This window comes from Lampetra fluviatilis, chromosome 76 (genome assembly GCF_964198595.1).
Source record: "Lampetra fluviatilis chromosome 76, kcLamFluv1.1, whole genome shotgun sequence".
NCBI classification, from domain to species: domain Eukaryota; kingdom Metazoa; phylum Chordata; class Hyperoartia; order Petromyzontiformes; family Petromyzontidae; genus Lampetra; species Lampetra fluviatilis.
In genome coordinates this window covers 3842681-3853664 of record NC_136350.1, presented here as the reverse complement: position 1 = coordinate 3853664, position 10984 = coordinate 3842681, and the positions used below count along the sequence as shown (strand labels likewise).

Below are 10984 nucleotides of genomic sequence, written 5' to 3'. Positions count from 1 at the left end.
GCTGTAGCTCCTCAGGTTAGTGTGTAGGCCTCGCCCAGGCCGCAGGCTGTGCTCAGGTTAGTGGGTAGGCTGTGTAGGCCTCGCCAAGGCCTCAGGCTGTAGCTCCTCAGGTTAGTGTGTAGGCCTCGCCCAGGCCGCAGGCTGTGCTCAGGTTAGTGGGTAGGCTGTGTAGGCCTCGCCAAGGCCGCAGGCTGTGCTCAGGTTAGTGTGTAGGCCTCGCCCAGGCCGCAGGCTGTGCTCAGGTTAGTGGGTAGGCTGTGTAGGCCTCGCCAAGGCCTCAGGCTGTAGCTCCTCAGGTTAGTGTGTAGGCCTCGCCCAGGCCGCAGGCTGTGCTCAGGTTAGTGGGTAGGCTGTGTAGGCCTCGCCAAGGCCGCAGGCTGTGCTCAGGTTAGTGGGTAGGCTGTGTAGGCCTCACCCAGGCCGGAGCCTCTAGCTCCTCAGGTTGGTGTGTAAGGGGACCCCGTGTACCCCCCTGTGTGCGCGTGCGTGTTAGGGGCCGCGTCGAAAGGAAGACGTCAAACTGTGGGACTCAACGGAGTTTATTCTTCCGCGATTCGAGACGCTACACAGACACCAGCGACAGGCAGACCCCCCCCCCCAGTGAGTGATCGATAATTAATCTTCGATTATTGATCACCCACAGACACCAGCGGCAGACAGACCCCCCCAGTGAGTGATCGATAATTAATCTTCGATTATTGATCACCCACAGACACCAGCGGCAGACAGACCCCCCCAGTGAGTGATCGATAATTAATCTTCGATTATTGATCACCCAGATATCAACAGCAGCAGACAGACCCCCCAGTGAGTGATCGATAATTAATCTTCGATTATTGATCACCCACAGACACCAGCGGCAGACAGACCCCCCCAGTGAGTGATCGATAATTAATCTTCGATTATTGATCACCCACAGACACCAGCGGCAGACAGACCCCCCAGTGAGTGAGAGAATTAATCTTCGATTATTGATCACCCACAGACACCAGCAGCAGACAAGCCCCCCAGTGAGTGATCGATAATGAATCTTCGATTATTGATCACCCACAGACATCAACAGCAGCAGACAAACCCCACCAGTGAGTGATCGATAATGAATCTTCGATTATTGATCACCCACAGACATCAACAGCAGCAGACAAACCCCACCAGTGAGTGATCGATAATGAATCTTCGATTATTCATCACCCACAGACATCAACAGCAGCAGACAAACCCCACCAGTGAGTGATCGATAATGAATCTTCGATTATTCATCACCCACAGACATCAACAGCAGACAGACCCCCCAGTGATAGAGAATGAATGTGTGTCTGTGTGTGTGTCTATGTGTGTGTGTCTGTGTGTCTGTGTGCGTGTCTACGTGTGTGTCTGTGTGCGTGTCTGTGTGTCTGTGTGTGTCTATGTGTGCGTGTGTCTGTGTGCGTGTGTCTGTGTGTGTCTATGTGTGCGTGTCTACGTGTGTGTCTGTGTGCGTGTCTACGTGTGTGTATGTGTGCGTGTCTACGTGTGTGTCTATGTGTGCGTGTCTACGTGTGTGTCTATGTGTGCATGTCTGTGTGTCTATGTGTGCGTGTCTGTGTGTGTCTATGTGTGCGTGTCTATGTGTGCGTGTCTGTGTGCGTGTCTATGTGTGTCTGTGTGCGCCTAATGCACACACTGCTCTGCTGCTACTGCTGATGAGACGCTGCATGTGAAATCCTCGTACACTCTACAGTGCTGCCATCTAATGGCAGTACAGCAACATTGCACTCACTCAGCCACTCAGCCACTCACTCAGTCGCTCAGCCACTCAATCATTCAGCCACTCACTCACTCAGCCAATCAGCCACCCACTCACTCAGCCGCTCACTCAGACACTCAGCCACTCACTCAGCCAATCAGCCACCCACTCACTCAGCCGCTCACTCAGACACTCAGCCACTCACTCACTCAGCCACCCACTCACTCAGCCGCTCACTCAGACACTCACTCACTCAGCCACTCACTCAGCCTCTCATTCAGCCACTCACTCAGCCACTCACTCACTCAGCCACTCAGCCACCCACTCACTCAGCCGCTCACTCAGACACTCATTCAGCCACTCACTCAGCCACTCACTCACTCAGCCACTCACTCGCTCAGTCACTAACTCACTCAGCCACTCACTCAGCCACTCACTCACTCAGCCACTCACTCGCTCAGTCACTAACTCACTCAGCCACTCACTCAGCCACTCATTCAGCCACTCACTCACTCAGCCACTCGCTCAGTCACTCACTCAGCCACTCACTCGCTGCTAGTTGTGGTGGTGGTTGTGCTAGTTGTGGTGGTGGTGGTTGTGCTAGTTGTTGTGGTGGTTGTGGTGGTGGTTGTGCTAGTTGTTGTGGTGGTGGTTGTGCTAGTTGTGGTTGTGGTTGTGCTAGTTGTTGTGGTGGTGGTTGTGCTAGTTGTTGTTGTGGTGGTGGTGGTTGTGCTAGTTGTTGTGGTGGTTATGCTAGTTGTGCTAGTTGTTGTTGTGGTGGTGGTGGGTTGTTGTCAAACTCCAACTCCGGCAGAGAGACATCGAGGGGAGGGGATCCGAGACCACCACCACACCCCCAGCAGACCTGGAGACACTCGCAGTCACACACAGACACACACACACAGACACACACATACACAGTCACACACACACAGTCACACACACACAGACACACACAGACACAGTCACACAGAGACACACACAGAGACACACACACACACACACAGTCTCACACACACACAGACACACACACAGACAGTCACAGACACACACAGAGTCACACACAGACACACACTCTTAGACATAGATGGTGGTGATGGTGATGGTGGTGATGTTGGTGATGGTAGTGAGTGTGACGGTAGTGATAGTGATGATGATGGTGGTGATGTTGATGATGTTGTTGATGTTGTTGTTGATGTTGTTGTGAGGCTACCGCTGTGTTGCTGTGAGTGGCCTCCAGCTCACGGCGATGATGTTGATGATGACGTTGTTGATGTTGTTGTTGATGTTGATGATGATGATGTTGATGACGTTGATGTTGTTGATGATGATGTTGATGATGATGATGTTGTTGATGTTGATGACGTTGATGATGATGATGATGTTGTTGGCTACCGCTGTGTTGTTGTTGATGATGTTGTTGATGACGTTGATGTTGATGATGTTGTTGTTGAGGCTACCACTGTTATTGATGATGTTGTTGATGACGTTGATGTTGTTTATGATGCTGTTGATGACGTTGATGTTGTTTATGATGCTGTTGATGACGTTGATGTTGTTGATGATGATGTTGTTGATGTTGTTATTGATGTAGTTGATGTTGAGGCTACCGCTGTGTTGTTGATGATGTTGTTGATGACGTTGATGTTGTTGATGATGATGTTGTTGATGACGTTGATGTTGTTGATGTAGTTGATGTTGAGGCTACCGCTGTGTTGTTGATGATGATGATGATGTTGTTGAGGCTACCACTGTGTTATTGATGATGTTGTTGATGACGTTGATGTTGTTGATGATGATGTTGTTGATGACGTTGATGTTGTTGATGATGATGTTGTTGTTGATGATGATGTTGATGTTGTTGAGGCTACCGCTGTTGTTGATGATGATGATGATGTTGTTGATGTTGTTGAGGCTACCGCTGTTGATGATGATGATGATGTTGTTGAGGCTACCGCTGTGTTGTTGCTGTGAGTGACCTCCAGTTCGTGGCGCTGCGACTGTGTGAAGTTTGGCTGCAGCGTCAACACGGAGAGCAGCCACAGCCTGTCGGAGCGTAACACCCACTCACAGGGCCTGTGGAGAACAACATCAACAACAACAACAACAACATTATCAACAACAACAACAACATTATCAACAACAACAACAACATTATCAACAACAACACAGCAGCCACAGCCTGTCAGAGTGTAATACCCACTCACAGGGCCTGTAGACAACAACATCAACAACAACATCAACAACATCAGCGACAACAACATCAGCAACATCAGCGACAACAACATCAACAACAACACCCACTCACATGGCCTGTAGAGAACAACAAACAACATCAACACAGAGATCAGCCAGAGCCTGTCAGAGCGTAACACCCACTCACATCGCCTGCAGAGAACAACATCATCATCAACAACATCATCAACAACATCATCAACAACATCACCATCATCACCATCATCACCACCACCACCACTCACCCGCTTGGCAGCTGGTCACCAAAGTACTCCACCTCCATCTCCTCCATCTTGCAGTGATCCACCAAACCCTGAGGCTCAGGGCCACCCAGACAGCAGCCGTGACCATCACCATCATCACCACCATCACCACCAGCACCATCATCATCACCACCATCACCACTGATGTCACCTGCAACGGCAGTGATGGGGTGGGTGGGTGGGTGAGTGAGTAGGTGAGTGAGTGGGTAGGTGGGTGAGTGTGAGTGAGTGAGTGGGTAGGTGGATGAGTGTGGGTGAGTGTGAGTGAGTGAGTGGGTAGGTGGGTGGGTGGGTGTGAGTGGGTAGGTGGGTGTGAGTGGGTAGGTGGGTGTGAGTGGGTAGGTGAGTGTGTGAGTGGGTAGGTGAGTGTGTGAGTGGGTAGGTGAGTGTGTGAGTGGGTGGGTGAGTGTGAGTGGGTGGGTGAGTGTGAGTGGGTGGGTGAGTGTGAGTGGGTGGGTGAGTGTGAGTGGGTGGGTGAGTGTGAGTGAGTAGGTGAGTGAGTGAGTGAGTGGGTAGGTGGGTGGGTGGGTAGGTGTGTGAGTGGGTAGGTGAGTGAGTGGGTGAGTGTGTGTGTGAGTGAGTGGGTAGGTGGGTGGGTGAGTGTGTGTGAGTGAGTGGGTAGGTGGGTGAGTGTGTGTGTGTGTGAGTGAGTGGGTAGGTGGGTGAGTGTGTGTGTGTGAGTGAGTGGGTAGGTGGGTGAGTGTGTGTGTGTGAGTGAGTGGGTAGGTGGGTGAGTGTGTGTGTGTGTGAGTGAGTGGGTAGGTGGGTGGGTGAGTGTGTGTGAGTGAGTGGGTAGGTGGGTGAGTGTGTGTGTGTGTGAGTGAGTGGGTAGGTGGGTGAGTGTGTGTGTGTGAGTGAGTGGGTAGGTGGGTGAGTGTGTGTGTGTGAGTGAGTGGGTAGGTGGGTGAGTGTGTGTGTGTGAGTGAGTGGGTAGGTGGGTGAGTGTGTGTGTGTGAGTGAGTGGGTAGGTGGGTGAGTGTGTGTGTGTGTGAGTGGGTAGGTGGGTGAGTGTGTGTGTGTGAGTGAGTGGGTAGGTGGGTGAGTGTGTGTGTGTGAGTGAGTGGGTAGGTGGGTGAGTGTGTGTGTGTGTGTGTGTGAGTGGGTAGGTGGGTGTGTGTGTGTGTGTGTGAGTGAGTGGGTGGGTGAGTGTGTGTGTGTGTGTGTGTGTGAGTGAGTGGGTAGGTGGGTGAGTGTGTGTGTGTGTGTGAGTGAGTGGGTAGGTGGGTGAGTGTGTGTGTGTGTGTGTGAGTGAGTGGGTAGGTGGGTGAGTGTGTGTGTGTGAGTGAGTGGGTAGGTGGGTGAGTGTGTGTGTGTGAGTGAGTGGGTAGGTGGGTGAGTGTGTGTGTGTGTGTGTGAGTGAGTGGGTAGGTGGGTGAGTGTGTGTGTGTGTGTGAGTGAGTGGGTAGGTGGGTGAGTGTGTGTGTGTGTGTGAGTGAGTGGGTAGGTGGGTGAGTGTGTGTGAGTGAGTGGGTAGGTGGGTGAGTGTGTGTGTGTGTGAGTGAGTGGGTAGGTGGGTGAGTGTGTGTGAGTGAGTGAGTGGGTAGGTGGGTGAGTGTGTGTGAGTGAGTGAGTGGGTAGGTGGGTGAGTGTGTGTGTGTGTGTGAGTGGGTAGGTGGGTGAGTGTGTGTGTGTGTGAGTGAGTGGGTAGGTGGGTGAGTGTGTGTGTGTGTGAGTGAGTGGGTAGGTGGGTGAGTGTGTGTGTGTGTGAGTGAGTGAGTGGGTAGGTGGGTGAGTGAGTGAGTGAGTGTGAGTGGGTAGGTGGGTGAGTGTGTGTGTGTGTGTGAGTGAGTGGGTAGGTGGGTGAGTGTGTGTGTGTGTGTGAGTGGGTAGGTGGGTGAGTGTGTGTGTGTGTGTGAGTGGGTAGGTGGGTGAGTGTGTGTGTGTGTGAGTGAGTGGGTAGGTGGGTGAGTGTGTGTGTGTGTGATGTGAGTGAGTGGGTAGGTGGGTGAGTGTGTGTGTGAGTGGGTAGGTGGGTGAGTGTGTGTGTGTGTGTGAGTGAGTGGGTAGGTGGGTGAGTGAGTGAGTGAGTGTGAGTGAGTGGGTAGGTGGGTGAGTGTGTGTGTGTGTGTGTGAGTGGGTAGGTTGGGTGAGTGAGTGAGTGAGTGGGTAGGTGGGTGAGTGTGTGTGTGTGTGTGAGTGGGTAGGTGGGTAGGTGGGTGTGAGTGTGTGTGTGTGAGTGGGTAGGTGGGTGAGTGGGTAGGTGGGTTGGGGTAGGTGGGTGGTGGGTAGGTGGGTGGGTAGGTGGGTGAGTGGGTGGGTAGGTGGGTGTGTGAGTGGTGGGTGGGTGGGTGGTGTGAGTGGGTGGGTGGGTGGGTGGGTGGGTAGGTGGGTGTGTGAGTGGGTGGGTGGGTGTGTGAGTGGGTGGGTGGGTAGGTGGGTGAGTGTGTGTGAGTGAGTGAGTGGGTAGGTGGGTAAGTGGTGTGTGAGTGAGTGAGAGTGGGTAGGTGGGGTGAGTTGTGTGTGTGTGTGGTGGTAGGTGGGTGAGTGTGTGTGGTGTGTGAGTGGGTAGGTGGGTGAGTGTGTGTGTGTGTGTGAGTGGGTAGGTGGGTAGGTGGGTGAGTGTGTGTGTGTGAGTGGGTAGGTGGGGTGAGTGGGTAGGTGGGTAGGTGGGTGAGTGGGTAGGTGGGTGGGTAGGTGGGTGAGTGGGTAGGTGGGTGGGTAGGTGAGTGGGTGGGTGGGTGTGTGAGTGGGTGGGTGGGTGTGTGAGTGGGTGGGTGGGTGTGTGAGTGGGTGGGTGGGTGTGTGAGTGGGTGGGTGGGTGTGTGAGTGGGTGGGTGGGTGGGTGTGTGGGTGAGTGTGTGGGTAGCTGGGTGAGTAGGTGGGTGAGTGTGTGGTTGAGAGTGTGTGGGTAGGTGGTGTGAGTTGTGAGTGGGTGGGTAGGTGGGTAGGTGGTGTGAGTGTGAGTGGGTAGGTGGGTGGGTAGGTAGGTGTGTGAGTGGGTGGGTAGGTGGGTGGGTAGGTGGGTGAGTTGTGAGTGGATGGGTAGGTGGGTAGGTGGGTGAGTGTGGTGAGTGAGTGGGTAGGTGGGTGAGTGAGTGTGAGTGAGTGGGTAGGTGGGTGAGTGAGTGAGTGAGTGGGTAGGTGGGTGGGTGAGTGAGTGAGTGGGTGGGTGGGTGGGTGGGTGAGTGTGAGTGGGTGGGTGGGGTGGGTGAGTGTGAGTGGGTGGGTGGGTGAGTGTGAGTGGGTGGGTGGTGTGGGTGAGTGTGAGTGGGTGGTGGGTGGGTGGGTGAGTGGGTGGGTGGTGGGTGAGTGGGTGGTGTGGGTGTGAGTGGGTGGGTGGGGTGAGTGTGAGTGGGTGGGGTGAGTGTGAGTGGGTGGGTGGTGTGAGTGTGATGTGGGTGGGTGGGTGAGTGTGAGTGGGTGGGTGGGTGGGTAGGTGGGTGAGTGTGAGTGAGTGAGTGGGTAGGTGGGTGAGTGTTGAGTGAGTGAGTGGGTAGGTGGGTGAGTGTGAGGTGAGTGAGTGGGTAGTGTGGGTGTGTAGTAGTGAGTGGTGGGTGGGTGAGTGGTGAGTGAGTGAGTGATGTGAGTGAGTGAGTGGGTGGGTGGGTGGGTGGGTGGGTGAGTGTGAGTGGGTAGGTGGGTGAGTGTGTGAGTGAGCGTGGGTAGTGTTGGTGAGTGAGTGAGTGAGTGGGTGGGTGGGTTAGTGTGAGTTGTGAGTGGTGGGTGGGTGAGTGTGAGTGAGTGGGTAGGTGGGTGAGTGTGGGTGGTGTGCGTTGAGTGTGAGTAGTGGGGTGGTGGGTGAGTGTGAGTGGGTAGGTGGGTGAGTAGGTGTGTGAGTGGGTAGGTGAGTGAGTGAGTGGGTAGGTGGGTGAGTGTGAGTGAGTGAGTGGGTAGGGTGGGTGAGAGTGAGTGAAGTGGGTAGGTGGGTGAGTGTGAGTGAGTGGGTAGGTGGGTGAGTGTGAGGTGGTTGGTGTGAGTGTGAGTGGGTAGGTGGTGAGTGTGAGTGAGTGAGTGGGTAGGTGGGTGAGTGAGTGAGTGAGTGGGTGGGTGAGTGAGTGGGTGGGTGGGTGAGTGTGAGTGGGTGGGTGGGTGGGTGGGGTGTGGGTGGGTGTGGTGGGTGGGTGTGAGTGGGTGAGTTGTGAGTGGGTGGGTGGGTGAGTGTGAGTGGGTGGGTGGGTGAGTGAGTGTGAGTGGGGTGGGTGGGTGAGTGTGAGTGGTGAGGTGGAGTGTTAGTGTGAGTGGGTGGTGGTGAGTGTGAGTGGGTGGGTGGGTGGTGAGTGTGAGTGGGTGGGTGGGTGAGTGTGAGTGGGGTAGGTGGGTGAGTGTGAGTGAGTGAGTGGGTAGGTGGGTGAGTGTTGAGTGAGTGAGTGGGTAGGTGGGTGAGTGTGAGTGAGTGAGTGGGTAGGTGGGTGAGTGTGAGTGAGTGAGTGGGGTAGGTGGGTGAGTGTGAGTGAGTGGGTAGGTGGGTGAGTGTGAGTGAGTGAGTGGGTAGGTGGTGTGAGTGTGAGTGAGTGAGTGGGTAGGTGGGTGAGTGTGAGTGAGTGAGTGGGTAGGTGGGTGAGTGTGTGAGTGAGTGGGTAGGTGGGTGAGTGAGTGAGTGAGTGTGAGTGAGTGGGTAGGTGGGGTGAGTGAGTGAGTGTGAGTGAGTGGGTAGGTGGTGTGAGTGAGTGAGTGTGAGTGAGTGGGTAGGTGGGTGAGTGTGAGTGGGTAGGTGGGTGAGTGAGTGTGAGTGGGTAGGTGAGTGAGTGAGTGGGTAGGTGGGTGAGTGAGTGTGAGTGAGTGGGTAGGTGGGTGAGTGAGTGTGAGTGAGTGAGTGAGTGGGTAGGTGGGTGTGAGTGAGTGAGTGTGAGTGAGTGGGTAGGTGGGTGGGTGAGTGAGTGTGAGTGGAGTGGGTAGGTGGGTGAGTGAGTGAGTGTGAGTGAGTGGGTAGGTGGGGTGAGTGAGTGTGAGTGAGTGGGTAGGTGGGTGAGTGAGTGAGTGTGAGTGAGTGGGTAGGTGGGTGAGTGAGTGTGAGTGAGTGGGTAGGTGGAGTGAGTGAGTGTGAGTGAGTGGGTAGGTGGGTGGGTGAGTGAGTGTGAGTGAGTGGGTAGGTGGGTGAGTGAGTGAGTGTGAGTGAGTGGGTAGGTGGGTGATGAGTGAGTGTGAGTGAGTGGGTAGGTGGGTGGGTGAGTGAGTGTGAGTGGGTAGGTGAGTGAGTGAGTGGGTAGGTGGGTGAGTGAGTGTGAGTGAGTGGGTAGGTGGGTGTGTGAGTGAGTGGGTAGGTGGGTGAGTGTGAGTGAGTGGGTAGGTGGGTGAGTAAGTGAGTGTGAGTGAGTGAGTGGGTAGGTGGGTGGGTGAGTGAGTGTGAGTGAGTGGGTAGGTGGGTGAGTGAGTGAGTGGGTAGGTGTGTGAGTGAGTGAGTGAGTGGGTAGGTGGGTGAGTGTGAGTGATTGAGTGGGTGAGTGAGCTGTCAAGTCCACCTGCTCCCTGCAAGGCGGTCTCCATGTACAACGACTCCTCTCGCTGTTCGTGGTCGGAGAGGGTAGCCTCCGTTAAGCCTCCACCACCACCTCCACCACCTGCTCCACCTCCACCACCATCTCCTCCACCACCTCCACCACCACCATCTTCTTGTCCACCACCTCCACGTCCCATGTAGCTCTCCAGGTACCTGGGTTGGATTCACGATTACAGACACATTGAGACACCCAGACCCAGGGATTGAACCCAGACCCTCAGTGTCTCTGGCTTAGTGAACCCCACTGAGAGAGAGACACCCAGACCCAGGGCTTGAACCCAGACTCTCAGTGTCTCTGGCTTAGTGAACCCCACTGACAGAGAGAGACACCCAGACCCAGGGCTTGAACCCAGACCCTCAGTGTCTCTGGCTTAGTGAACCCCACTGAGAGAGAGACACCCAGACCCAGGGCTTGAACCCAGACCCTCAGTGTCTCTGGCTTAGTGAACCCCACTGACAGAGAGAGACACCCAGACCCAGGGCTTGAACCCAGACCCTCAGTGTCTCTGGCTTAGTGAACCCCACTGAGAGAGAGACACCCAGACCCAGGGCTTGAACCCAGACCCTCAGTGTCTCTGGCTTAGTGAACCCCACTGAGAGAGAGACACCCAGACCCAGGGCTTGAACCCAGACCCTCAGTGTCTCTGGCTGAGTGAACCCCACTGAGAGAGAGACACCCAGACCCAGGGCTTGAACCCAGACTCTCAGTGTCTCTGACACGGCCACCGTGCACACTCGCCACACCTGATGATGCTGTGGATGGAGTTGACCTGCTGGTAGGAGGGTGCAGTTGGAATCGGCTCTGGGCTCTCGCTACGATCTACGAGAGGGGGGTGGACAGAGAACACAGGAGAAGTCGCTCACTCACCTGCTCACCTCACCTGCACTCGCCCACTGACTCACCTACCCACTCACTCATCCACTCGCCCACTCACTCACCTACTCACTCACCCACTCACTCACCTACTCACCCATCCACTCACACACTCATCCAGTCACCCACCCACCCACTCACTCACCCACTCACTCAAACTCACCCACCCACCCACCCTCACGTACCGTGTCTGCGTTTTCGCGAGGAGGAGGAGGAGGCCTTCTGGCCACTCAGCTCGCTACAGAGAAGCTGCAGGGAGCGCTGTGAGAGAGACACAGGGGAGGGTGAGTGGGTGGGTGGGTGGGGGGTGAGTGGGTGGGTGGGGGGTGAGTGGGTGGGTGGTGGGTGGTGAGTGGGTGGGTGGTGGGTGGGTGGTGAGTGGGTGGGTGGTGGGTGAGTGGGAGACAGGGGAGAGGGTGGGTGGGTGTGGAGTGGGTGGATGTGTGGTG

General features: G+C 55.2%; 1 protein-coding gene across 1 annotated transcript; it reads right to left on the bottom strand.

The window, feature by feature from the left end:
* Window positions 1-572: 572 nt before the first annotated feature.
* On the bottom strand, window positions 573-10767 carry LOC144953435 (uncharacterized). The gene is made up of 6 exons (XM_078884014.1): window positions 10721-10767; window positions 10406-10481; window positions 9624-9814; window positions 4207-4375; window positions 3706-3802; window positions 573-2591 (listed from the first exon to the last, which is right to left on the bottom strand). Exons 3-6 carry the CDS (start codon window positions 9796-9798, stop codon window positions 2475-2477), a joined length of 558 nt encoding a protein of 185 aa, XP_078740140.1. The 5' UTR covers window positions 9799-9814; window positions 10406-10481; window positions 10721-10767; the 3' UTR covers window positions 573-2474.
* Between the last annotated feature and the right edge of the window lie 217 nt (window positions 10768-10984).

Excerpts from the sequence above, each read along its gene's own strand:
- LOC144953435 (XM_078884014.1), bottom strand. The coding sequence starts at position 9,798 with ATGGGACGTGGAGGTGGTGGACAAGAAGATGGTGGTGGTGGAGGTGGT. Across the intron at positions 4,376-9,623 it reads GACCGCCTTGCAGGGAGCAG|GTGACATCAGTGGTGATGGT; the intron begins GTGGACTTGACA and ends CTGCCGTTGCAG. Across the intron at positions 3,803-4,206 it reads GGTGACCAGCTGCCAAGCGG|GCCCTGTGAGTGGGTGTTAC; the intron begins GTGAGTGGTGGT and ends TGTTCTCCACAG.